This window comes from Petaurus breviceps, unplaced genomic scaffold (genome assembly GCF_028583685.1).
Source record: "Petaurus breviceps papuanus isolate PSGF00001 unplaced genomic scaffold, PetGlider_PUasm1.0 177, whole genome shotgun sequence".
In the NCBI taxonomy this organism is placed as follows: Eukaryota; Metazoa; Chordata; class Mammalia; order Diprotodontia; family Petauridae; genus Petaurus; species Petaurus breviceps.
This window is the reverse complement of record NW_027185776.1, coordinates 2,212,185-2,237,352: the sequence shown is the minus strand read 5'-3', so window position 1 is coordinate 2,237,352 and position 25,168 is coordinate 2,212,185. Positions and strand designations below refer to the sequence as shown.

At 38.1% G+C, this 25,168-nt stretch overlaps 1 protein-coding gene across 6 annotated transcripts in view; it reads left to right on the top strand.

Moving 5' to 3' along the window:
* The window catches only part of TTC7B (tetratricopeptide repeat domain 7B), a 343,031-nt gene that overhangs the window by 130,520 nt on the left and 187,343 nt on the right, over positions 1 to 25,168 (top strand). For all 6 annotated transcript variants that reach the window (XM_069085991.1, XM_069085993.1, XM_069085990.1 and 3 more), the window contains 3 exons: positions 4,768 to 4,940; positions 17,250 to 17,313; positions 24,621 to 24,758. In XM_069085991.1, the coding sequence (XP_068942092.1) occupies positions 4,768 to 4,940; positions 17,250 to 17,313; positions 24,621 to 24,758 (375 nt within the window). The remainder of the gene's footprint in view (positions 1 to 4,767; positions 4,941 to 17,249; positions 17,314 to 24,620; positions 24,759 to 25,168) is intronic.

Genomic DNA, 25,168 nt, shown 5'->3' with positions numbered 1-25,168 from the left:
AGAATCTTAGCAATCAGAGTTGTGGAGGGATTCTGGTTTAGAACTGTGAAGGGAGTCTCAAGCTAAGAATTGGAGACAACAATAGCTCCCATTTTTATAACCCATTATGGTTTATGAAGAGTTTCTTTTTACACAACTGCCCTGTGAAGAAGTAAGTAAAAGTATTATTATCTCCATTTTACAGGTGAGTAAACAGAGGCTCAGAAATTTAGAGTGGTTCTCAGCATCACCAGCTAGTGAGTGACAAAGATAGAGCTTGAACCCAGGTCTTCTGACTCCAAGTCTATTGCTTTTTCCCCTACACAGCATGATCTCATCATGCCTACTGTGTAGATATGCTGTATCAGATGCTGAAGTGATGTGTTAGTCAGTCCACAAATACCCTGGGCCTGGCACTGTGTTAGCTACTGTGTTTGCAAAGAAAATTGAAGGATGAGGTCCTTCTCTGAATGAGCCAATAGTCAAGAGTGGGAAGGTAAGAGCCATTTAAGTATTTTAACAATGAATAACTTTTAAGGAACTCAAGATGGAAGAAATTCTCATGTTTATTCATTAATTAAAGCATTTATTGACTTCCTCCTCTGTGCTTGAGCTTTTTTCTTAGTTCCCAATCTCTGAGCTTTTTGTAACATTTGATGCTAGTGACCACCACATACTTCTTCCTTGGCTTGTGTGACACTGTTCTCTCCTAGTTCACTTTATGCTCATCAGACTTTTCCTTCTCAGGCTCTCATTGGTTAATCTTTCTCATCCTTCTCATTTAATCTCATGTTTCTCATTTAAAAATCATTTAAATTTGGGTGCCCAGTAGAGTTGTGCTCCAAGCCCTCTTTTCTTTTTATATTCCCTACCCTTAAAATACCCTGTACTCATATGGCTTTATTACTGTCTCAGTGGGGATGACTTTTACATCTGTGTATCCACCCATTGTTTCTTCCTTGAGCATTGCCAGCTACTGCCTGCTAGACAGACAGTGGAAAGAGCATTGACTTTTACATCATAGGACTTGGGTTCAAAGTTTAGCTCTGATGCTTAGTGGTGGTGTGACATTGAGCAAAATGTGTCATTTTGGGGACCCAGTTTCCTTTTCTTTGCCTTTTTTTGAAAGTTTTATTGATGTGTTTATTTTACATTGCAGACATTATTGCAGACTCCAACTCAATGAGAGGTCTGTTGTAACAAAATAAAATAGTTAAGCAAAACTAATAATATAGCGACTTTATCTCAAAGTTCAAGCAACATTCCATATCTGTAGTAACCCCCAAACTCTATTTAAATTTTTTTTGATGAACAGATAGCTACTTATTCTCTCTCTTACCCCTACCCAGTAGGGAAAAAAGAAAAGAAAATTTCTTGTGTAGTCAAGCAAAGCACACTCCCTCATTAGCTGTATACAAATATGTATGTATATATAACAGTCTGTACCCTGTATCACCTCTCACCTCTCAACTTTCAGGAAGTTGATAGTATTTTTCATTGTTGATTCTTTGGGATCATGGATCATCATTGTGTTGAGTATAATTCTTAAGCCTTTCAAAATTGTCTTTACAGTGCCGTTCTTATTATATAAAGTGTTTGCCTATGCAGCTAGATGACAGGGTGGATAGAGTGCTTAGCTTGGAGTCAGGAAATCCTGAGTTCAAATGTGTGTGCCTGTGGGCAAGTCACTTAACCTCTCTCTATCTGAGTTTCCTCAGTTATAAGATGGAGCTCATAGTAGTGCTGTGTGAGTACACTCAGTAGTACCTATATGAGCAGTCCTAACAGGTAAGGTTTTTGTGACAAAGAGAATATTTGTAAAGTACTTAGCACAGTGCCAGCCATATAGTAGGAGGCACTTAATAAATTCTTGTTCCCTTTTGTCTCTCATCACTTTGTGAAAGTCTTCCCAATTGTTCATTTTTATGATATTAGTGTTAAAGTATAATGTGTTCTTCTGGTTCTGCTGACCTCACTCAACATTGATATAAATCTTTTCTTCTTTGAATTGAATTGTTTACTCATTTCTTATGCTACAAATATATTCTTCATATTCATATTCCATAGCTTGTTCAGCCATTCTTCAAATGATGACTCTCCCTTTAGTTTCCAGTTTTTTTTTGTCACCTCAAGAAGAGCTGCTACAAATATTTTTGTACATATAGGACCTTTTCTTATTTCTTTCATCTTTTGGGAATTTAAGCCTAGCAGTGGTATTTCTGGGTCAAATAGTATGCGCTCTTTATTAACTTTTTTGGTATCATTCCAAATTGCTTTCCAGAATGGTTATATCCATTCACAGAGCCACCAGCATGCATTATTTTCACCCATCCCCTCTTAGATTTCTAATTTTTTTCTTGTCATCTTAGCCAATCTGAAGTATGTGAGGTGGCATTTCAGAATTTTTTAAATTTGCATTTCTCACGTTAGTAGTGATTTGGAGTGTTTTTTCATATGGCTATAAATAGTCTTGTTTCTTCTATTGAGAACTGCCTATTCCTATCATTTGACCATTTATTGGTTGGGAAAGGGCTCTTATTCTTATGAATTGAAACAGTTCCTTACATATTATGCAAATGAGACCTTTATCAGAGAAACTTTGTGGTAGCCCCCTAATTGGTCTTCTTGCCTGTAGTCTCTCTTAATTCTAATCCATTTTCCATATAGATTCCAAATTGATATTCCTCAAGCACAAGGCCTCAGTTTTTTTCATCTGTAAAATGAGGGAAATGGAATAGATAACCTCTAAAGACCTGTAGTCCTATGATCTTTGCCTGGTGAAGGTTGTCCTTTTAGCTCTTAGGAGTCAGCATGACCAAAATAGAATCCATTATCTTTATCCCTAAACCTGCCTCTGCTTCTCTCACCCTCCTCATGGTTAGCAGCTTTGAAACCATAATGTCATCTTTGCTTTTTATTCTAAAACCAGTATGACAAGGTCCTATTGATTCCACCTCTGCAGTTTCTCTCACATATTTCCTTTTCTTCCTACTTAATGCTGCACCAGGCACTTACTACTTTTCATCCAGACCATTGAAATAGATTATTGTAGAACAAACATTGTGGTATCTCCTCAGTGATGTGGTCTACCATTGGCTATTTCTTGTGAAAACCTGTTTGTTCCCCATTCCTTTCTTCACTGAAGATGTGAAGTTTATGTATAGATTTCTCTCATAAAGATTTGGTAAAATTGGGAGAACAGACATATAGGATGGTAGTTTTTGATGTTCTTTTTTCAGTATTAAAAGGTTTAAGGTTTTTTCTCACCCCTTTGGTATGTGAAATCAAATAATACATGGGAAAGACATTTGAGAGGTGCAAAGTGCTATATAGGATGTTGTCATTTTTCATTTTGTTATTGTATCCATATCACCTATTAAGATGCCTTGCACAAGATAGGTGCTTAATATGTTTGTTGAATATGTGATTGTTTTTGACAGGATATCAGGAAAATATCTTTGGAAGAAGGGCTCTGACCCACCCTTTAAAGAATGGATTGGGGGGTGGCTAGGTAGCACAGTGAATAGAGCACTGGCCTTGGAGTCAGGAGGACCTGAGTTCAGATAAGGCCTCAGACACTTAACACATACTAGCCACATGACCTTGGGCAAGTCACTTAACCCCAATTGCCCTGCCTTCCCTCCTCCAAAGAGCAAAAATAAAATAATTAAAAAAAAAAAAAGGATTAGGATGCCCTAGGCACACTGAGGCTAGAAGTTAGTTTTGGCAGGAGTATGTATGAATACAGTGTCACAGGTGGGAAAGCACAGAGAGTATTTGAGGGACAAATACAGAGAAGAATAATGTGAAATAACTCAGGGAATGGATGGTGCCACATTGTGTAAAGCCTTGATCGCCAAACAAATAGTTATCTAGTAGGCATAGAGAGCCATTGAAGATTTTTGAATAGAGGGAGTAAACTCAGCCTGGCTGTGCATAAAGGAGGTTAATTTGGCCACACTTTCATTTGCACTTGATGAAAAAACACTCGCACTTCCCTTCTCTTTTGTCAATAGCTTGAGAAATGAACTTGGACCCTTTTTTTTATTTGTTATAAATAAGTTATGTATGTTCAAATAAGGCCCTGAAATATATGTAGTTATAATAGGAAGAAGGGAAATCAGTTTATTCAGGGATAACTGACAACAGGAAATGGTGAAAATCTTCCATTGTATCTTGAAAAGTAGGCACCAGATTGTAATGATTCCTCTGAGCTTTTGATGGATTTTCTAGCCAGTGCAGTGGGAACTCTTTGGTGGGTTTTGTGCTATGTTATACTTAAAAGGTGATTACCAATTCCATTCCAGAACTGTCTTTATGAAAGCAGTCACTGATTGGATCAGTAGAAGCCTGGTGATGCTAGTTCATTCTTTTTTAAAAAAAAAACATATTGGGAGCCACTGGGCTGGCAAGGGGAAGAATACTGGGCTTAAGAGGATCTGGAGTCTGTCCTGGCTTTGTCACTGGTTGTGTAGCTCTGAGCAATTCAATTCAACAAGCAGTTATTAAGCACCTCTTCTGTTTAGCACTGTGCTAAGTGCCTGGAATACAAAGACAAAAATGAAACAGTCCCTGCCTTCAGGGAGCTTAACATTCTGCATTATAAGTTAACCTTTATGAGACTTAGTTTTCTCACCTGTTTAATGGGAATAATAATACTTGGCCCTGTCCACTTCCTGTGGGTTGTTATGATTGAATGGAATGACATATTTAAAGTGCTTTTTAAGTTTCTGTAAACCAGTATGTCAGTGTAGAATTACCAATGTTTGTTTTCTGTTTCATCCACAGACGATAGCCAGGCAGTTAGCAGAAATCTTGTTAAGGGGCATGTGTGAACAGAGCTACTGGAATCCTCTGGAGGATGCTCCATACCAGTCACCTCTTGATGATCCCCTCAGGAAAGGAGCAAACACGAAAAACTACTCTCTCCACAGAAGAGCCCGAGTATACACAGGAGAAAAGTACGGGAGTTTTTTGCCTTCTCGTTTTACGCACTTGGTATTAGGAGATGGGAATAAGAAATCTCATGATAATTTTAAAATTTGATTTTTCTCCTTTAAATAAAAGAAAGAAGGCCAGGTATGGTGACTCAGTAATCTTTGCTGTTGAGGAGGAGGCTGATGGATTGCTTAAGCTCAGGAGTCCTGAGTGATTGACATTAGGGCTTTAGCCAATTGGGTCTCCATGCTAAGTCTGGCAAAATGCTGAACCCCTAGAAGGTATTTTATGCCACCTAGAAGGTGGTGGCATACTAAGCTGGCTTAAGGGGTGAACTGGCCCAGGCTGGAAATGGAACAGGTTAGAGTATCTGTGCTGATATCCCACCAGTGGGATCTGGCCTTCTGAGGAGCTATTGCTCTTCCTCCCTGTATGAGAGAGGGAGACCCACTCTCAGAAAAAGAGGGGGGCAAGAAGAGGAAGCCACTTCACTGCATTATTAATTTAACTTTGAGGACTATTTTTACATTAATTTATTCACTCAATACTTGCTGAGTGTGATCAAGTGGGTAGAGTGTGATTATATAGGAATCTGAGTATCTTTCTATTACCCTTACAAATCTTTATCTGTCTTTGAAATTCTTACCTTTACCTTGCAGTAGGTAGTGCCAAGTAAGACCTAAGTCAGTGGCAAAGATAATTACCCTTATGTTAACACTTTTTCTCTTAAGTACATTGATGTTTTGAGTAAAAAAATTCTGTGAGAGAAATTTAGGAAGTAGGAGAAAAATGATTTATAAGTGCTAGGTGATATTGAAATTTAAAATTTTATTTTCTCATTTCAGATTTGGAGGCCTTTGGGTTGGGGGAACTGGGTGGGTCGGGAAGGACATAGATATAGTTGCTTTAGGCCTAACTCTCTTCTCCAGTCTTCCTGAAGGGTTTTAGGTAACAGCCTTACAATCCTGTACCCCCAGCCCAGGGGAAGCAAGAGGAAGGCAGATTAGAAGGGAGGGGATTAGAGTCATCTAGACCCAGTAGACCACAACAGCTATGGACTAGCTTTTTTCCCCCCACAACCCACCCTTTAATCCTTTGTCCACTCTGGCCCACTCTGGCCCGCCACTAAATTATTCTCATTGTTGTTATCAAAGTGACCTAGGGTCACTTCCCACAGGCCAGGCCATCAGAGAGTAGGCTCTGACAGGGTCTCCCTGACTGAAGACTCTTAAGTACAGGCACAGTCTGTTATAGAAGGATCAGGTTGACTGAGACCAGAGAGACTCATTACCAGAATACTGGCCACCAGAAGATGAATTTATTTCAGCTATAGCAATTCATGAAACTGCTTACTGACATATGGGGGGGGGGTTGCTAATTGTATTGGTGGAAAGAATAATCACATTGATGAAATCACAGATCTTTTGGAATATTTGAAGAAGTCTACCCAGGTGAGGTTTAATGAAACCTCAGAGTGAATAGGGAAGGAATTAGGAAAGGGAAAAAGGACAAGGGTAAATATGATCCATCTGAATCTTTTACATATTTTCTATTCTCCATTCTGATGAAGAGTGCAGAACAATTGGCCAGGATTAGTATCATAATTAAGACTTGGCTGTACCATAGTTTTACAAAATACTGCATTCACAGAATGTTAGAATTGGAATAGATTTTGGAAATGATAGAATCCAGTCTTTTCATTTTTATAGATGGAGAAACAAGCTCAGAAAAGTTAACTTACTGATTCAATCACAGGTCTTCCAACTCCAAATCCACTATTATTTCTGCTACACCATTCTGCATTTGGGATAATGCGCATGTGTTAAACATTGAAGAATGCCTTCAGACTAAAACTCTCTAGAATGTAGCAATTGAGACAGTTGGGCAGAATTATTTTGTGGGTGACATCTGAAAAATATCTGTAGTGCTCAGCAAAGAGATTGTATTTCTCATGGCTTTTAATCCCTGTAAATCTGCCTTGACATTTCTCTTTCTTAGTCTCTTATTCAGTTTGCCATTGATTCAGACAAATGAGCATATTCTGAGCTTTTCTCCTAGACTGATTTAATTTAGTTTGATACCCTCCCCCTTTCCCATTGCTGTCTTAAAACATAAACTTGTTTAATTTGCCTCCCTCAAAATCATTTCTCATGTTCTTTATCTTTTCAGTTAAAATGCTAGCCCTTTATTATTATGAATGACTTATCTATTTACAAAGTTTGAAGTGGTTTGGGAATTTTTTAATTGCCATTTTTAAAATGAAAAGGGTAGCCTGATATAGCATAATGAGTACTAACTTGAGAATTGGAAGACATGAGTTCTTTGTTTTTGTTTTTTACAAATATGTATATAATTTTATTAGTAAATTTTGTTTTTACATCAACTATATTTCTGAATATATTACTCCCTCTTACCAAACCTAGAAAACTATAACAAAGAATAAAAAAGAGAGAAACAAAACTAATTCAACAAACCAAGCTAAATATTAATGGATTCTGAAAGAATATGCAATATTTCACATGCATAGAGTCCCCCACTCATAAAAAGAAGGGGGAGGGCAACATTTTACTCTTCCTTAAGGTCAGCTTCTTGATAATTATAATTACACAACACTCAGGGATTGTTGCCGTTGCTTCCATTTACATTGTGATAGTCATTGTTTATATTATTTCCCTGGTTCATTCTTATTTCATTCTGCATCAGTTCATATAAAAGACATGAGCTCTTTTTGCATTTTGTTATTAAGCCTTGCTGTGTGACCTTGGTTAAGTTTCAAGAGTGTGGGGGTAGTCTAAGGACTTGGATTCAAATCTTAGTTCTGCCACTTACTACCTGCACAAGTTTGGGCAAGTCATCCTCTAACCTTAGTTTCCTCTGTTGTAAAATGAAAGGAAATTTGGGATGAGCTAGAGTAGATGGTCTTGAAATTCCCTTCCAGCTTTGATATTCTGTGTTCCAAGATTCTTTCCTATTCTAACTTTCAATGTTTTATGGTTCTGTGTTCTATTTCCTTAAATCCCTTTTTAATTCTGATACTTTAATATTCAGTATTTTTATAATTTTATTTATTTTTTTTGCTTTGTGGAAGGCATTTGGGGTTAAGTGACTTGCCCAAGGTCACATGGCTAGTGTTTTTTGTGTTATGTGCCTGTGGCTGGATTTCAACTCAGGTCTTCCTGACTCCAGGGCTGGTGCTCTATTCACTGTGCCACTTAGCTGCCCTTATTTTTATAATTTTAGAGAAATTTCTTCTCTAATTTTCTAAACCAGCTTTTTTTTGGAATTTTTTTTATCAATTCTTTAAAAAAAGTAGTATTTTATTTTTTTCCTCCAATTACATGTGAAAACAATTTTAACATTCTTTTTTTCTCAAATTTTGAAGTTTAAATTTTTTCCCTCCCTTCCCCCTCTCCACCATTAGGGAAGGCAAGCAAATTTGACATAGGTTATACATATATAGTCACGTAAAACACATTTCCATTCAAGTCATGTTGTGAAAGAAAACAGACAGAAAAAAAACCCTTCAAGACAATTAAAGTAAAAAAGAAATATTCTTCGATCTACATTCAGATTCTACCAATTCTTTCTTTAGATATGGATAGCATCTTTCATCATAAGCCCTTAAGAATTGTCTTGGATCATTGTATTGCTGAGAATAACTAAGTCATTCTCAGTTGATCTCATACAATATTTCTGTTACTGTATGCAGTGTTCTCCTGGTTCTGCTCATTTCATTTTGCATTAGTTCATGTAAATCTTTCCATTTTTATCTGACAGCATCCTGTTTGTCATCTTTTATTTTTATTTTTTTTTAATTTATTTTTTTAATGCTTTATTAACTTCTGATTTACATCATTCGTTTCCGCCAGATTTTGAGTTACAAATTTTCTCCCCGTTTTTCCCTCACTCATACCCCCAAAACAGCAGTCCCACATGATATCCCCACCTCCAATCTGCTCTCTCCAATATTTTCTCCCATACCCGTTTCAACTTTTCCAGTGGATCTCTGTGCCTCAGTGCCTGTATATCTTTTTTTTTCTTAATAACATGTAAGATGGTATTAATAATAGTATATATATATATATACACACATATATATATATATATATTTGAATATTTGATTTTTAAGACTTTCAATTCCAGATTCATTCCCTTCCCCCCCTGCCACCCACCCCCACTGGGGAGACAAGCAGTTCAGTATAGGTTGTACATGTGCGGCTAATGCAAAAGAATAACATAGTAGATGTATTGTAAAAGACTGACTATATTTCCCTCCCTCCTATCCCACCTCCCACTTGTTCTATTCTCTATTTGATCCTGTCCCTTTTCAAAAGTGGGTGCTTCCAACTTCCCTCCCCCCCAGCCTGCCCTCCCTTCCATCATCCCCCCTCACATCCCCTTCCCCCCCTGTTCTCCTGGAGGGTGAGATCCCCTATTTAGTGTGTATTTCCCTCCCTCCTCAAGCCAGATTCAATAGGAATAAGGTTGACCCTTTCCCTTTTGCCTTTCTATTCTTCCCCTCCATTGTAACCATTTTCCCTTGCCTCTTCTGTATGAGATAGTTTACCCCACTCTATCTCTCCCCATCTCCTCTCATTATATTCCTCTCACCTCTTAATTTCACCTTTTAAGCATACTCCCTTCCTGTTAAATTGGTCCCGTGCCCTCTATCTATGTATACCTGTAAACGTATATACACACATTCACATATGTATTCATATGCCCGCATACCCTCATATAAAGACATATATATATTTCTAATCCCTTCAACTACTGAGAAAAGTTTCATAAGTTACAATTATTGTATTTCCATGTAGGAATGTTAATAGTTCAACTTTGGCCAGGTGGCTCAGCGAGCAAGAGCACCGGCCCCAGTGCCGGGACGACCCAGATCAAATCCGGGCCCAGACACCCAGCACCACACCCAGAAACAACAACTGGCCATGCAACCCCGAGCAAGCCACTCAACCCCAATTGCTTTAAAAAAAAATTGTTCAACTTTGATAAGTTCCTTATGATTTCTTTTCCCTGTTTACCTTCTCATGCTTCTCTTGCTTCTTGTATCTGAATGTCAAATTTTCTATTCAACTCTGGTTTTTTCAGCAAGAATGCTTGAAAGTCCTGTATTCCACTGAATGACCATATTTTCCCCTGAAACATGATACTCAGTTTTGCTGGGTAGGTGACTCTTGGTTTTAATCCCAGCTCCCTTGACCTCCGGAATATCACATTCCAGGCCCTTCGATCCCTCAGTGTAGAAGCTGCCAGATCTTGGGTTATCCTGATTGTGTTTCCACAATATTCAAATTGTTTCTTCCTGGCTGCTTGTAATATTCTCTCCTTAATCTGGGAATTCTGGAACCTGGCTATAATATTCCTAGGAGTTTTCTTTTTGGGATCTTTTTCAGGAGGTGATCGGTGGATTCTTTCAACCTCTATTTCGCCCTCTGGTTCTAAAACATCAGGGCAGTTTTCTTTGAGAACTTCCTGGAGGATGCTTTCCAGGTTCTTACTTTGGTCATGGCTCTCAGGCAGTCCAATAATTTTTAAATTATCTCTCCTGGATCTATTTTCCAGGTCAGTGGTTTTTCCCATGAGATATTTCACATTGCCTTCTATTCTTTCATTTGTTTGGATCTGTTTAACAGCATCTTGATTTCTCATAAAGTCATTAGCTTCCATTTTCTCCAATCTAATTCTGAAGCAATGATTCTCCTCAGTGAGCTTTTGAGATTCTTTTTCCATCTGGCAAATTCGACTTTTTAAGGCATTCTTCTCCTCATTGCCTTTTTGAGCCTCTTTTGCCATTTGAGTCAGTCTGTTTTTTAAGGTATTATTTTCTTCAGTCAGGCTGTTGACTCTCATTTCATAATTTTCTTGCATTGTTCTCATTTCTCTTCCCAATTTTTCCTCCACTTCTCTTATCTGCTTCTTAAGGTCCTCTATGGCCTGTAACCAGCTTGTATTTTCCTTTGAAGCTTTTGGTGCAGGAGTTCTGACTTCACTGTTTTCCTCCTGTTCCATGCCTTGCTCCTTCTTATCCCCAAAATAGGAGTGTAATGTTGGAATCTTCTGTCTGCTTTGTTTCCTTTGCCTGCTCATTTTGCCACTCAATTATTTGACTTTTGGGCTTTTTGCCACAGTAGGACTCTGCCATCAGATAGGGGAGTTTTCGTCCCAAACGCTGGGGTTTTCTCAGTTGCCGGAGGTATTAGATGGGTGCCCCCTCTGAGGTCTCCACACGCTCTGGCAAGCTGGACACACACCCCAGGACCTCCACCCTAGACTGCAATCCAGATCCAAGCAGGTTAAAGCAAGAGCGTTTACCCCTCAGACTGGTGCTTGGTCCCCCTACACTCTGCAGGCCAGGAGCTGAAGCCGCCACGTGGCGCTGGCAGGCTGTGCTGGCGTCTCAGGGGTTTCTCGCCCCGGGGGTAAAAGCCACGCACTCCCACTTACTGTGTCCCAAAGTCCCGGCTGCACTGGCCTCTCACCTTGTCCTTCACATCTATGTGTTGATAAATCTGGAAACAGCCACAGCTGCTGCTGATCTGGAGTCCCTCTGGCAGGAGGCTGGTCAGGCCTGCCCTGGGGCTAAAGCCTTGGCGTGGTGCTGGGCTCGGCTCCCAGAGTGTTGCGCTGGCCGATTCCTGCCGGGCTGTTCTCAGCGGGAGGTTAGCTTCTCTGTGTCATTTTGTGGGTTCTGCAGCTCCAAAGTTTGTTTAGAGTCCCCTTTTTACATGGATTGGGGAGGGTGGAAGCCGGAGCCGCGGGAGGGTCGTGCTTCTACTCTGCCATCTTGACTCCTCCCCCCCCCCCCCCCCCCCCCCCCCCCCCCCCGTTTGTCATCTTTTAGCAAAATAGTATTCCATCACAATCATATAAAATACCTTGTTCAGCCATTCCCCAATTGATGGGCGTTCCCTCGATTTTCAGTTTTTTTGCCACCACAAAAAGAACTGGTATAAATATTTTTTGTACATATAGGTCTTTTTCCTTTTTCTTTGATCTCTGTGGGATACAGACCTAGTAGTGCTATTGCTGGGTCAAAGGTGGTATGCATGGTTTTATAGCCCTTTGGGCATAGTTCCAAATTGCTCTTTGGAATGGTAGAATCAGTATACAACTTCATCAACAGTGCATTAGTGTTTTAGTTTTCTCACATCCCCTCCAGCTTTTGTCACTTTCCTTTCCTGTCATGTTAGACAATCTGAAAGGTATGGGGTGTTACCTCAGAATTGCTTTAATTTGCATTTCTCTAATCAGTAGTAATTTAGAGCATTTTATCATGTAACTATAGACAGCTTTGGTAACTTTGTCTGAAAACTGCCTGTGCACATACTTTGACCATTTATTTGAGAAATCGTTCTTATTTCTATAAATTTGACTCAGTTTTCTATATATTTGAGAAATGAGGTCCTTATCAGAGAAATTTGCTTAAAATTTTTTTCCCCACAGTAATGCTTACTATATATTTCTCTCCATCCTATTTCCTCCAGTTTATCCTATTCTCTCTCTCCTTTCATCCTGTTCATTCTCAAAAGTGTTTTGCTTCTGACTTTTACCTCTTTAAATCTTCCCTTGCTTTTATCATCTCCCCTTTCCTTTCTTATCCCCTTCCCCTCCTACTTTCCTATATGATAAAATAGATTTCTACACCCAGCTGAGTGTGTGCTATTCCCTCTTTGAGCCAATTTCAATGAGAATAAGGTTTATGTGCTCCTGCCTCCCACATCCCTGACCTTAACCCTTCACTGTGAAAGCTCTTTCATCCCTCTTTTATGTCAGATAATTTTCTCCATTCTACCTCTCCTTTTCCCCTTCTGCCAGTACATTCTTCTTTCTCGTTCCTTAATTTAATTTCTTTAGGTAATCATACCATCATATTCAACTCACACTCGTGCCCTTTGTCTGTGTATACTCCTAATTGCCCTAATAACGAGAAACACTTTAGGAGTTACAAATAACATTTTCCCATGTAGGAATGTAAACATTTTAACTTTATTAAATCCCTTGTCATTTCTCTTTCCTGCTTACCTTTTATACTTCTTGTGTATCTTGTATTTGAAAGTCAAGTTTTCTATTAAACTCTAGTCTTTTCATCAGGAATGCTTGAAGGTACTCTGTTTTATTGCATGTCTATTTTTTCCTCTGAAGGATTTTACTTACTTTTGTTAGATTCTATGCTAACTCTTTTGCCCTCTGGAATATCATATTCCAAGCCCTCTGATCCTTTAATGTAGAAACTGCTAAATCTTGTGTTAACCTAATTGTGACTCCATGATATTTGAATTGTTTCTTTTTGGCTGCTTGCAATATTTTCTCTTTGCCCTGGGAACTCTAGTATTTGGCTATAGTATTCCTGGGACTTTTTGTTTTGGGATCTCTTTTATCTTTCCTGGATCTATTTTCTAGGTTAGTTGTTTTTCCAGTGAGATAGTAAACATTTTCTTCTATTTTTTTCTTTTGTTTGATTTTGTTTTATTGTTTCTCAATGCCCCATGAAGTCTTTAGCGCCTACTTGGCCAGTTCTAATTTTTAAGGAATTGTTTTCTTCAATGAGCTTTTATACGTCTTTTTCCATTTGGCCAATTTTACCTTTTAAGGTGTTCTTTTGTTTTTCAGTGGATTTTTGTATATCTTTTTCCATTTGGCCAATTCTGCTTTTCAAGGCATCCTTCACTTTGCTGGATTTTTATGCCTCTTTTACCATTTGGCCTATTTTGTTTTTGAAGATGTTGTTTTCTTCAGTATTTTTTTTTTTTGTATCTCCTTTACCAGGCTGTTAACACTTTTTTTCTTGATTTTCTTGTATCACTCTCATTTCTCTTCCCAATTTTTCCCCTATCTCTCTTACTTGATTTTTAAGATCCTTTTTGAGGGCGGCTAGGTGGCACAGTGAGTAAAGTGCCAGCCCTGGAGTCAGGAGGACCTGAGTTCAGTTCCGGCCTGAGACCCACACCCACACACACCCACACCCACACATATACACACAAACTAGCCGTGTAACCTTGGGCAAGTTACTTAAGCCCAATTGCCCTCCAAAAGGCCCCCCAAAAAAATCCTTTTTGATCTCTTTCATGACCTGGGCCAATTTTTTTTTTTTTGGAGTGTTTGGGTGGAGGAGCTTTGACTTTGTTGTCTTCTTCTGAGTTTGTGTTTTGATTTTCCCTGTTACCATAGTAACTTTCTATAGTCAGGATCTTTTACTACACTGTCTGCTCATTTTCAAGCATATTTCTTGACTTTTAACTCTGTGCTAAAATGGGGCTCTGCTTCTGGGGTGGAAAGGGACACTGTCCCAAGCTTCAAGCTTCAGGTTTTTTGTGGAACTGTTTTTGGAGGTAATTCTGACGACTTCTAAGTTTTGGGTTCTTTTAAAGGGATATGATCTAGGGAGTGCGCTGGTCTGTGAGAAACCATAACCCCTTTTTTCCACCCTGGAGCTGCCCCGGAGCCATCAGCTCTGATGTGCTAGTGCTCTTCCTTGCCTCCTTAGAGAAGCTTCCTAATACATGAAATGACCTTCACCTTTAACAATTAATTTTCCTGCACTCACTGCTCACTATCATGCTTGACAACCTGTAGTTATGTTTATTGTGATTTTGCCTCAGTATGACCTTGAATGAGTTGCTTCTTTAAGGGTCTCAGTTTCTTCTATTGAACACAGAGGGAGGCTAAAATAGATGTTTTCTTAAGTTACTTCAAGCTCAGATCTTCTCAATTCTATGTGTTCTCCTAGCTCATGCTTATAAAATATTAATTCTAGCCATTGTAGTTTAATTTCCTAAATAATACCATAGCCATAGATTTATTTATTTATAATTTGACATTTTGTTAGTAATCATTTCTTATCGTTACTTGGAAAGAGAGATCTACATAGTGAATCTTGAAGTTTAAAAAAAAAGGATTTCTAAATCTACCGTAGGTAAGAGGGAAGGGTAATATAGCACAAACGTTTCATCTTAGTATTTGGAGTTTTCCCTTTCTTTTTTTTTTTGTTATGGTGGTGGGCTGAATTTTATTTCAGTATTTAGGATCTTTGAAGGGAATTGAAGAGTAATAACAATTGATAACAAGACTATGGACCTGTAAACAGTTCATCTGCAAATTGCTGCTTGGTGGGACATTTGAATATAATTTTGTTTTCCTGAATTCTTTCAAAAGCCATTTGGTTTAAGGTGGATTTTTCCCACTTCTGTCTTCTGCCCACTGTTTCACTCACATTGAAATGTCTTAAAGATACACCTAATTGAAAGAATTGTATTAATGTAGATACATCTACAAATTTTTGTAATAATTGAAAAACAGATGTAATTTTATAAAGCCCTCTTTTAGTGACTCTACATTCAATTCTCTCTAGTAGAGATAATTCTTAATTATTTAGAGGTGATTCTCCACTCCTCCCCCTCCCCCCATTTGTTGATTATAAAGCATCTTTTTAAAAATCTCTTCTGAGTTGTTCATCGTTTGACTTTGACATTATTATTGTCTTTCTTCCATCAGAGAGGTTGGGCAAGTTAGAAGATATTGAGTTGAAGTCAGTAAATGTGTTACTTGCTAGGAAATTTGGTAAGCACAGTGTTACTTTGTGTATAGTCGATGGCTCTGATGGAATATGGAGCAGGTATATGGACTTAACTGACACTGTAATATCTTACCATTAAAACAAGTGGGCAGCGTTCCTGATGATGCAGTCACGTTTAGCAGAAGCTGTATTACATAGAAATTATTGTTGGACATTTGAAAGTCTTTATAAAAATTACAGAAAACTGAGCATTTGGAGGGGTTGTATTTCCATTTTTTTCTCTATTTATTTATTTTTATTTTTCAATATTCATTTCTACAAGATTTTGAGTTACAAAATTTTCCCCATCTTTCCCCCACCCCCACCCCAAGATAGTGAGCCTACTGAATACCCCTTCACCCAATCTGTTCTCAAGGGGTAGTATTTCTAAATCCAAAAATCCCCAATTGCCCAGAGTTGATTGCTTAATCAAGAACCTGGCAAATTCCAAATACCATCATATACCATTCATACTCCTTCTCCCACCCCTCCACCTCCCCAAAGTTTTTGTTTTTCTATAAGTCTTTTCTGGTTCTCCCCAGGCATCTTTCCCTTGTGACAAAGAAAAACAATTTTGCAGAACTAACTAAAACAGCCGCCACTCCGAATGCAACATTCCATAAATGTAATTCCTGCCTCTGGAAGGAAAGGAGAGAGGTGTATTTTGTCATCTTTTCTAGGGCCAAGATTTGACCTTTCCCTTTTATCCCAAAACATTTTTGTACTCTGTATAACTGAGTGTTCACTCCAATATCTCAAATCTGTAATGGAATTTCTAAAACATAAGCGTAGCGTGGTATTTTCTTATCTACTGTCTCATTTCCTTTTAAACCAATATAAGAACAAAAATTTTTTTTAAAAAACCTTATATTTAGCAGCTAATTCTAGAGTAAGTAAGAATAATTCTTATTTTATTACTTACTAAGATGAAACTTAAGGCATCTTAAGCTTAATCTGTCTAACTCATCTACTTAGGCAAATATTCTTCTCCCATTCCAGGGGAAAAGTTTTTTTTTTAATCTAACTGAAAACCTTCATTTAGCTGCCATTAAAGACTTTTGGAGAGTTTTGGAACAGAAAGAAATGAGGAAAATTGCAAAATTTAAAGTGCAATAGAGTCTGGGCATGCAAATAACGAGATGTGGAAATTATAGACTAGTGTTACCTTTTGACTTCTCTTCTGTGATCCTGAGCAACATTGAATTAAAAATTTTTTCCGTTTAGCTCAGGAATTTAAAGTTTAGTCTGATATCATAATGCAGATTAAAGTGTTTGCAGTAGATTGAATTGAATTGCATTGTTCCCTGAGTAAAAAGAGCTCATTAAGATACGACCAGTCTCACTGAATTCTTCCTGGGTAGGAAAGATAATTTATAGTCCCTATTTGTCTTTTTTCATTCACAAAAAAGGGGAAGCAAATCAGAATAATCCTGTGTTAACATGCCTGCAGTTTGTATGCATAAGAGGTGTGTTACTGTATATAATAACATTTCATAGCTAGGTAGATTTCTCTTTGTATAAAGTCTATGTATGTATGTTTAAAACATGCTTTTATAAGTAGACTGGTTCCCTCCCTTTAACATCCATAAATGTCACGAGATATTGTTCCCAAAACGAGCCAGTGAATACCAAGTGTTCTGTTGCTTGGTATTGTGACTGTGGAAGCTTCCATCATCATTTCTGCGCTGCTCATAGTAATGCATGTTTACATTATTCTAACACGGCTTTGCTAAGGTGGTTGTGTTGTTTTGTTTTGTTTTGGCAGCATTTTTTGCCCCCAGGAGAATACTGAGGAAGCCCTGTTGTTGTTGCTGATCAGTGAATCGATGGTAAGTGCAATACAGAAAATTTTTTTCTTCTCTGCTGGGATTTCCCTTTGGCCAGGGTGCTGGTGCTTTTGTCAGATGACTCAGGAGGGATGTGATTCCTAGAGGGAGTGCTTCATATTATTATCGCTGGGAAGATCCTCTCAGTGCTGAGAGACCAGTACAATCTGTTTTTTAACTGTGTTTCCCTTATTGTTCAGACCCATTGTCTTTGTCCTGGTCAGATTCTGTGTTGACATGAGACTCAGAATTCCCTCTTAAATCCTGACATCAACATAGTATGAATAAACTGTTCTAGAGCCATGGCAAAATTACACAGTGTGTGTCCTTCCAATTAACATAACACACACATCATTTTTATAGAATTGTGATCAGATGACTGTATCAAGAATCACCTTGAATAGAAAGTCACAAAAAGATAGTTATGAGGGAAGAGGGTAATGTAGAAATAGGGAGGGGACACTTACCCATTTTGTTTTAGTAATCTGGTAGTTTTGGGGTCAGTTCTGTTTATGAACCTTATGTTATTTGAGCACTGGCTGGCTGGAGTCCCTCTTCCAGCCAGCTGCTTTCCTGAGTTAAACCACCTATCACCATAACAGGCCAGACTTCCCCAAAGGTCATGGCCTATGAGGAAATCCCTGATGTGTTAGAACCATGAATAACCGTGATGTTGTGAATATAATCACTATCAGACTGTTGAGAGTGTGCAATAGATAGAGAGCTGGGTCTAGAGTGAAGAAGATATGACGTTAAACCCAGCATCAGCCACGTACTAACTGTGTGACTGTAGGCAAGTCACTTAACCTCTGTTTGCCTCAGTTTCCTCATCTGTAAAATGGGAATAATAATACAGTGTTTCCCCGATAATAAGACACTGTCTTATTAATTTTTTGGACAGAAAAACACCAGAGGGCTTATTTTCAGGGGAGGGCTTATTTTAATGAACATTGACAACAATTTTAATAAACAGGTAAATGTGAACAAAAAAATGTACCTTTATTCAATAAGCAAATCACTGGGGAAGAACAGGATGACGCGCTCACTGCTGCAGCTCTGATTGGATGCAGCTCGGAGCGCGGTGTGCGTTTGGGGAGGGGGGACGGTGCATACAGAGGGTACCGTAATGTAGCGTGTAGCGCAGGGAATCACCTTCACTACAGTAGCAATCTCAATAGGGCTTATTTTCGGGGGAGGGCTTATTTTAGAGGAATCTTACACAGTAAGGTGAGGGCTTATTTTTGGGATAGATCTTATTATCGGGGAAACACGGTAGCACCTACCTCTCAGAATGAAATAAGATAATATTAGCATAGTACCTGGAACATAGTAAGCACTATATAAATGTAGTTTTTTTTTTTCTTAACATATTCTGCTTCCTTACTATGTAATGTAGTAGGCAATATGAAACTGGTTGCTATTCAGTCATTTTAGTCATGTCAGACTCTTTGTGACCCCATTTAGGATTTTCTGGGTAAAGATATTAGAGTGGTTTGCCATTTCCTTCTCAGGCTCATTTTATCTGAGGCTAGATTTGAACTCAGGAAGATGAATCTTCCCAATTTCAAGCCTGGCACTCCATCTACTGTGTTACTCAGGTGCCCCTAATATGGAACTAATTTGGTCTTATAATTAAAAGTGATATGAGTTTTGAGTTTTGAACATTTGTGGTAGAGTTGAAATAATATTGGACTCTGATCAAAGATAGCTGATAAGCATGGTATGTAGAAGAAGGAGAGCTGGTTTTGGAATTAGGTCTTTGTCTGGATGCTGACTTTGCCGCTTAACAGCTGTATGATCTTGGTTAAGTTGCTTCATACCTTTGGGCAACAGGTGTTACTGATAAAATAAGAATCTTCTGTTAGGTAATCCTCTAGGACCTCTCCTAGTTCTAATATTCTGTTTATTCTATTTACCCTATTTTATAAGTGATATTTTTTGTGTGTTCATCTAGTTAATCAGCTAACATTTATTAAGTGCCTACTGTGTCATTCTGTCAATCAGTAAACATTTGTTAAATTCCTGTTATGTTCTAGGCACTGTTCTAAGTGCTGGAAATACAAAGAAAGGTCCAAGTTAGTTCCTGCCTTGAAAGAGTCTAATAAGGGAGACCATAGGTAAGCAACTATATATAAAGAAGACATGGCCAGGATACAATGGACACAATCCAGAGGGAAGGCATTAGTACTAAGGGGGATTGAGAGAGGCTTCTTGCAGAAGGTGGAACTTTGGCTGGTACTTGAAGGGAGCCTGGGAAGCCTGTAGGTGGGGATGAGGAGGGAGAGTGCTCCAGTCTATTTGGATGCTAAGCATTGCACTATGTGTTCCAAGTATAGTTAGAGACATTAAAAAATGTGGGAGCACTGCTCCTCTTCCCTGCTTTTTTCCCCAGTCTGGTTGGTTATACAATCATAGAAGGTCACAGTTAGAAAGGACCACAAAAATCTTCTAGCCCAGGAAGTTCTTCACCTAGGTAGGTTTCAGGGGTCCATGAACTTGGCTGGAGGAAAAAATGTCTATTTCAGTATAATTGGTTTCCATTGTAATCCCATGTACTTTATGAGTTTAAAACAGTGAGAGAAGGAATTCATAGGCTTCACTAGACTTTTAAAACCCATCAGTGATTTAGGGGGTTGTCTACCCCAACTGTGTGAAGACTTCCCCTGGTGGAATGGGCAGATGAGAATGATTTGTTCCAACAGTCTTGAAGGTGGCCAAAGCAGGTTTTGTGCAGTGCTTAGAGCTTGGTCAGACATTGAAGACACCAAGGTGTGGTCATCTAGTGTATACTAAGCCACGCATAGTCATTTGGACTTTTGCCCTGCCCCTGGATTTTGAGACTCTGGAAGAGAGAGTGAGGCTGATGACTTGGCACAACTCTGCCTCACTTAACTCCAATTCATGTGCAAGCCAGAGCATCACCCCATGATGTCATTCATCCTCTTCAGAAATGAAGGCTGAATGACAAAGAGGTCCATGATGCAAAAGTTAAGCCTAGTTTGCCTCAATCCAACCTTGTACCTGGCCAAGAATAATTCTGTAACAGGTGCTGACAAGTGATTATCTGGTCTCTTTCTGGAAGTCTTGCAGCAAGGGGAAACTCATTTCCTTTAGAGACTGTCCATTACACTTTGGGGCAACTCTAATTGTTAGGAAGATTTTTCTCTATATCTAGCTTCAGTATATAATCTCTTTGCAACTTCTGCCTAGTCCTCTTAATTTTACTCTCTGAGGCTAAATAAAGAAGTCTTTCTATATGAAAACCCCTTAGATACTTGAAGATTGCTATCATGTAAAGTGCATTTGTCAGCTTCTTCATTCTGTACAGTATACCTCTCAATTAATGATTTGTTAGTTATTTTGATGTCATTGTCTCTTTGTTGATTTATATCTAGCTTTTAGTTTACCCAGGTGCCGAGCTCTCCCATCCCCTTTCTGGAACCTCCCCAACCCCCACCCTGATCTTTTTCATAGGAATGTTTATCTAGTTATATCTTAACTATCCTGTACTTTGGAAGTTTTGGGCACCACATTTTAGGAATTACACTGATAAGATAGTGTCTAGAGAAGAGTGACTAGAAGAGTCAAAGATGTTAGTCTAGGAAAGAAGACTTTGGGAAGAAAGTATTTGAAGAACTTGAGTTAGACTTGTTCTTCTTGATCCCAGAAGACAGAACTAGAGAAATGGGTTTAGGATTGACATTAGGAAAAGCTTCCAACCAAAAAAAAAATGTAGAATTGGCTGCCATGATGCGCTCCTTCATCTTTTAAGTCTTCAGGAGAAGGCCAAATCACGACTTGATGGAGATGTAGAAGGGATTCTCAGTTGTAGATGGGTTTGATTAGGATGGCCTTTGAGATTCTTTCTAACTCTCAGATTTTGTAATTCTGATTTTTTTTTTAATTTGGTAGCTAGAACTTTACATATATTCCTTTTAGGTGCCATATTATTTGATTAGGCCCATTATTCTATCCTATCTACATCTTCTTTGGATCCTGTCTCTGTTGTCTATCATGTAAACTCTCTTTTTCACCTTCATATCACCTATACATTTGGCAAGTGTACTTTTCAAAATTTTGTCCAAACCATTGATAAAAATATTAACCATCACAGAGTTAAGGACAAATCTTTGAATACTGCTGATTCTTTGAGTTCAATTATCCAGCGAATTCTGAACCCACTTATAATCTAGGTCTCATTTCTTCAACTTGCCCATAAGCATAGCATAAGATTTTGTCAAATGCTTTGCTGAAATTTTGATACACTATATCTATAGAACATTTCCTTGTCCATGTCCTGACCTAGATATAGTATCAAAATTTTAAAAAATTGAGTTAGGTTGCTGTGACCTGTTTTTGATGAGGCTACAATGCTTTGAGTGATTAATTGCTGCTTTTCACTTCAGTGATGGGTTGGAGGATTTTACCAAGAGTAGAAATAAAGCTGTTTGTAGCCTCTTCTCTTTTCAAATAATTGGGACCACATTTACCCTTCTCCACAATTTTTGAGAATTGTAAGTTGACTCAGGAATTCTCAGAGTATTCTGGGGTATACAGAAAGAATATAGAAAAATGGATGGAATGGGGAATAAAGGAATGAATGGCATTAATCAGGAAAATTATTTTTGTCTATTAAAAACCGGAAAGTGATCATGTTAGTGTGGCCAAGATTATTTTCACCAATTCTTTTGTTTTTATTTTGCTTATCTTTTCCATCATTGAACTTAATCATCCTAGAAAGTTATCCTTGTTATCCTTGCCACCCGTGCTTCTCATTTTTTGACCAGCTGGCATCTCAGGAATTTATGTTTTGTGCTTTCCCCAGACTCTTCTCCAATAACCTTATTGCATTTTATAGCCTAATCTTTGATTAAGGCTGTTTCATATTAGACTTTTAGGCAACAGTACACTCATCCATTTCTGCCTTTGCTTGTTCATACTTAATGTATCTGACCCCAAAGATAGTATGTCATTTTTTTTGGGGGGGTATGCATTTCATTTATCCCTTTTTGGAGGCACTTTGGGTTGGTAGACTTAGAAACTATCAAAACAAGGTTTTTGGTTTTGATAAACTCACTAGTGTATATAGTAAGGTCTAATGACATTGTTTGACAATGATGCTTTGGTTAGAAATCAGAGCAGCAGGTTTCTGATCAAAATAGTTATGTGTAACCTTATAATCATTCCATAATTAGAATTATGTAGAAATTATAGAAGTTGCAATTTTACCATCATGAAAACTTATTTCCTTCTCAAATATTTTTTTATTTTTATAGTTTGTAGACAGGAAATAAATATGTTTAACTTCAGAGTCAAAATGAACATTACTCTGATTTTTAGTGGCTGAGAAAATGGTTTATTTTATGATTCTATTAGCTATAAAGCAGAAACATAAATCTGTCTGTTAGACTCTCCACGCACAAGAAGTAAGTTCAGTATTGGGTTGCTGTATGTCATCATATCACATTATTTCTTGACTCTGATTAATCTTTCCATAAAATAAGGGGGGGTTATCAAACCTACAGCTATATAATGGTAACTAAAACAACAACGTTAATTGTTGAAAAGCTCACAGATATTTGGAAATGTATATTATACATTTATAAACACAAGATTTCTGAACACTTGAAATTAAAAAAAGTATTTGATACAGCTTGATAGCTGGTAAGGCCTCTAATTTTGATCTCTTATAAATATCAGAATTACTATGATTTTCCTCAGAGTAACGGTTTTAGAACAGATAGCACCAAGAAAAAAAATAGGATAAAGTTGTTTCTAGCAAATTTTGCTTAGTTATTCCATTATTTCTTTGCTTGGCTTAGAATTGACACCTGGATCAGGAAAACTTATAATGAAAATTTCAAGATGAGGCCTGCTCTAACAAGAAGTGATTCACTCAATGAGAAGTGCCCTGATTATCTTTTATTCTAACTTTTATATTTCAGAGGAGGGAGTTTTGAAGCCAAATCCATACTGATCTATGGTGCTAACAGTAAATGCCAAGGAGTTGGTGCTGAAAAGAAAGGCAGTTCCTTCTTAGTGGGAGGCAGAGTTGGTAAGCAGGCTTTCAGAATGGCATGAAGGAAGGAGAACATCAAAACGGCCATCTCTGTGACCCCAGAGCTTACTTCATGTGCTACTCTGAGAACATAGCCCTGGGGACCTTCTTTCTGTCCTTACTGATCCAGAGTTATGAGTTATTGAGAGACCAGGACTGTCAAATTAAAGGCAGAGGGTACCACATTTGAATCATTTGAATCCCTTTAATAATAAGGAAAGGGGAAAATGATCTGTTTGATCTATAATACAATGTCTCTCTAGGAATCTGTAGAAAAGTTAAATTTGAATGTTAATGAAAACAAGTTGGTTGTATGTGTGTGATGTATTTTGTGTTAAGCTATGGAGACATTAAATTAGAAAGGTGTTCTCTGTGGTATTATTTAAATAAAAAAGTCTGCTCTTCTCTTTCTATTGTAAGTCTGTTTTGCACTCCTGTAATCTATATTGAATTATGTTTTGACTTGCGGTCCATTATGGTAAAGAACGTAGAAGCATAGGATTTAGAGTCACAGAAGACTTCAGAGGCCGTCTAGTCCAATCTCCATATTTTACTGAAGAGGAACTTGGGTCTGATGAGGTTAGGAGACTTGCTCGAGGCCACAAAGGTATCAAGGACGTGTGAGTGTTGGATAGCTATACAGATTTTATCACAGGGAGAAAAGGAAAAAAATCTTTGTAGGACCTGTAGATTTGAAAGCACCGTTTCATGATGGAAGTTGTGGGAGTTAGGAATCCTCCTTCCCGCCTTCTCTTCCTTCCTTTTCTTCCTCCTTTCCTTCTTTTCCACCTCTCTTCTCCCCCTCCCACAGAGGAAAAATGCCAAATAAATGTTAGATATCAGCAATCTGGCGACTGGATGTATAGTTCTGCTTTCCTAAAGCAACTATGTGCAAGGATTCCATAGGTGCATATGTGCATCTGGGGAAATAGTTTTGCTTTGTATTAGCTTTAAATAGTTTCGTGCAGATGTTTGATTTAGGTATGAGCAGCCTTTTGAATCAGTCCCATTGTTCAAATATGAGAAATCCTGGTGTTTTTGTGCCAAACAGTGTACTTTTGTACTATAATGGCCAGCTTTCAATTGCCAAGGGTAAATTTATATCTCCTGTTCCTAATTTGCTCCAAGACCTGATATGTACATTGTTGGCTTTAGAAGCATTTATGTGAAGAGCTTTTTTGTAAACAGCAAGTAGATATTTAATCTATGTACTGACCTTTCTCAAAGCCCTTTTTCTTTTTGATGTTCTTAGGCAAACCGGGATGCTGTATTGAGCAGGATACCAGAGCACAAAAGTGACCGTATCATCAGCTTACAAAGTGCATCAGTGGTTTATGATCTGTTGACTATAGCTTTGGGGAGAAGAGGCCAGTATGAAATGCTGTCAGAGGTATGGCTCATAAGTTGCTGTCGTCCACTTAGTGGATGCAGCCTTGAAATCCATGAGATGTATTTCTGTATGATTAAGCTGATATTTTTGAAAATATATTCTGTGATGGTCAGCAGGCCCTACCAGTTTGTGTGGTTTCTGTTGGAGTAATGGTTACCATTTCTAAAGCACATGCATTTTCCAGAGTAATTTCATCATAATCAAAGGACTTTCTGGACTGTGTGTTACAAATTTTCATGTGAAATGGAATTTAAAAAAACATTATTGCATAGCTTCTAATGAGATTGGAAAGCATCACGTTTTTAGATTAGGTTCTGCAAGGTAGAGTATTGAGCAGGATCCTGGAGCACAGAAGTGACCATGTGTGATAGTAATGGCAATTAAAGATTCCCCTGTATTGGCTTGGTTTT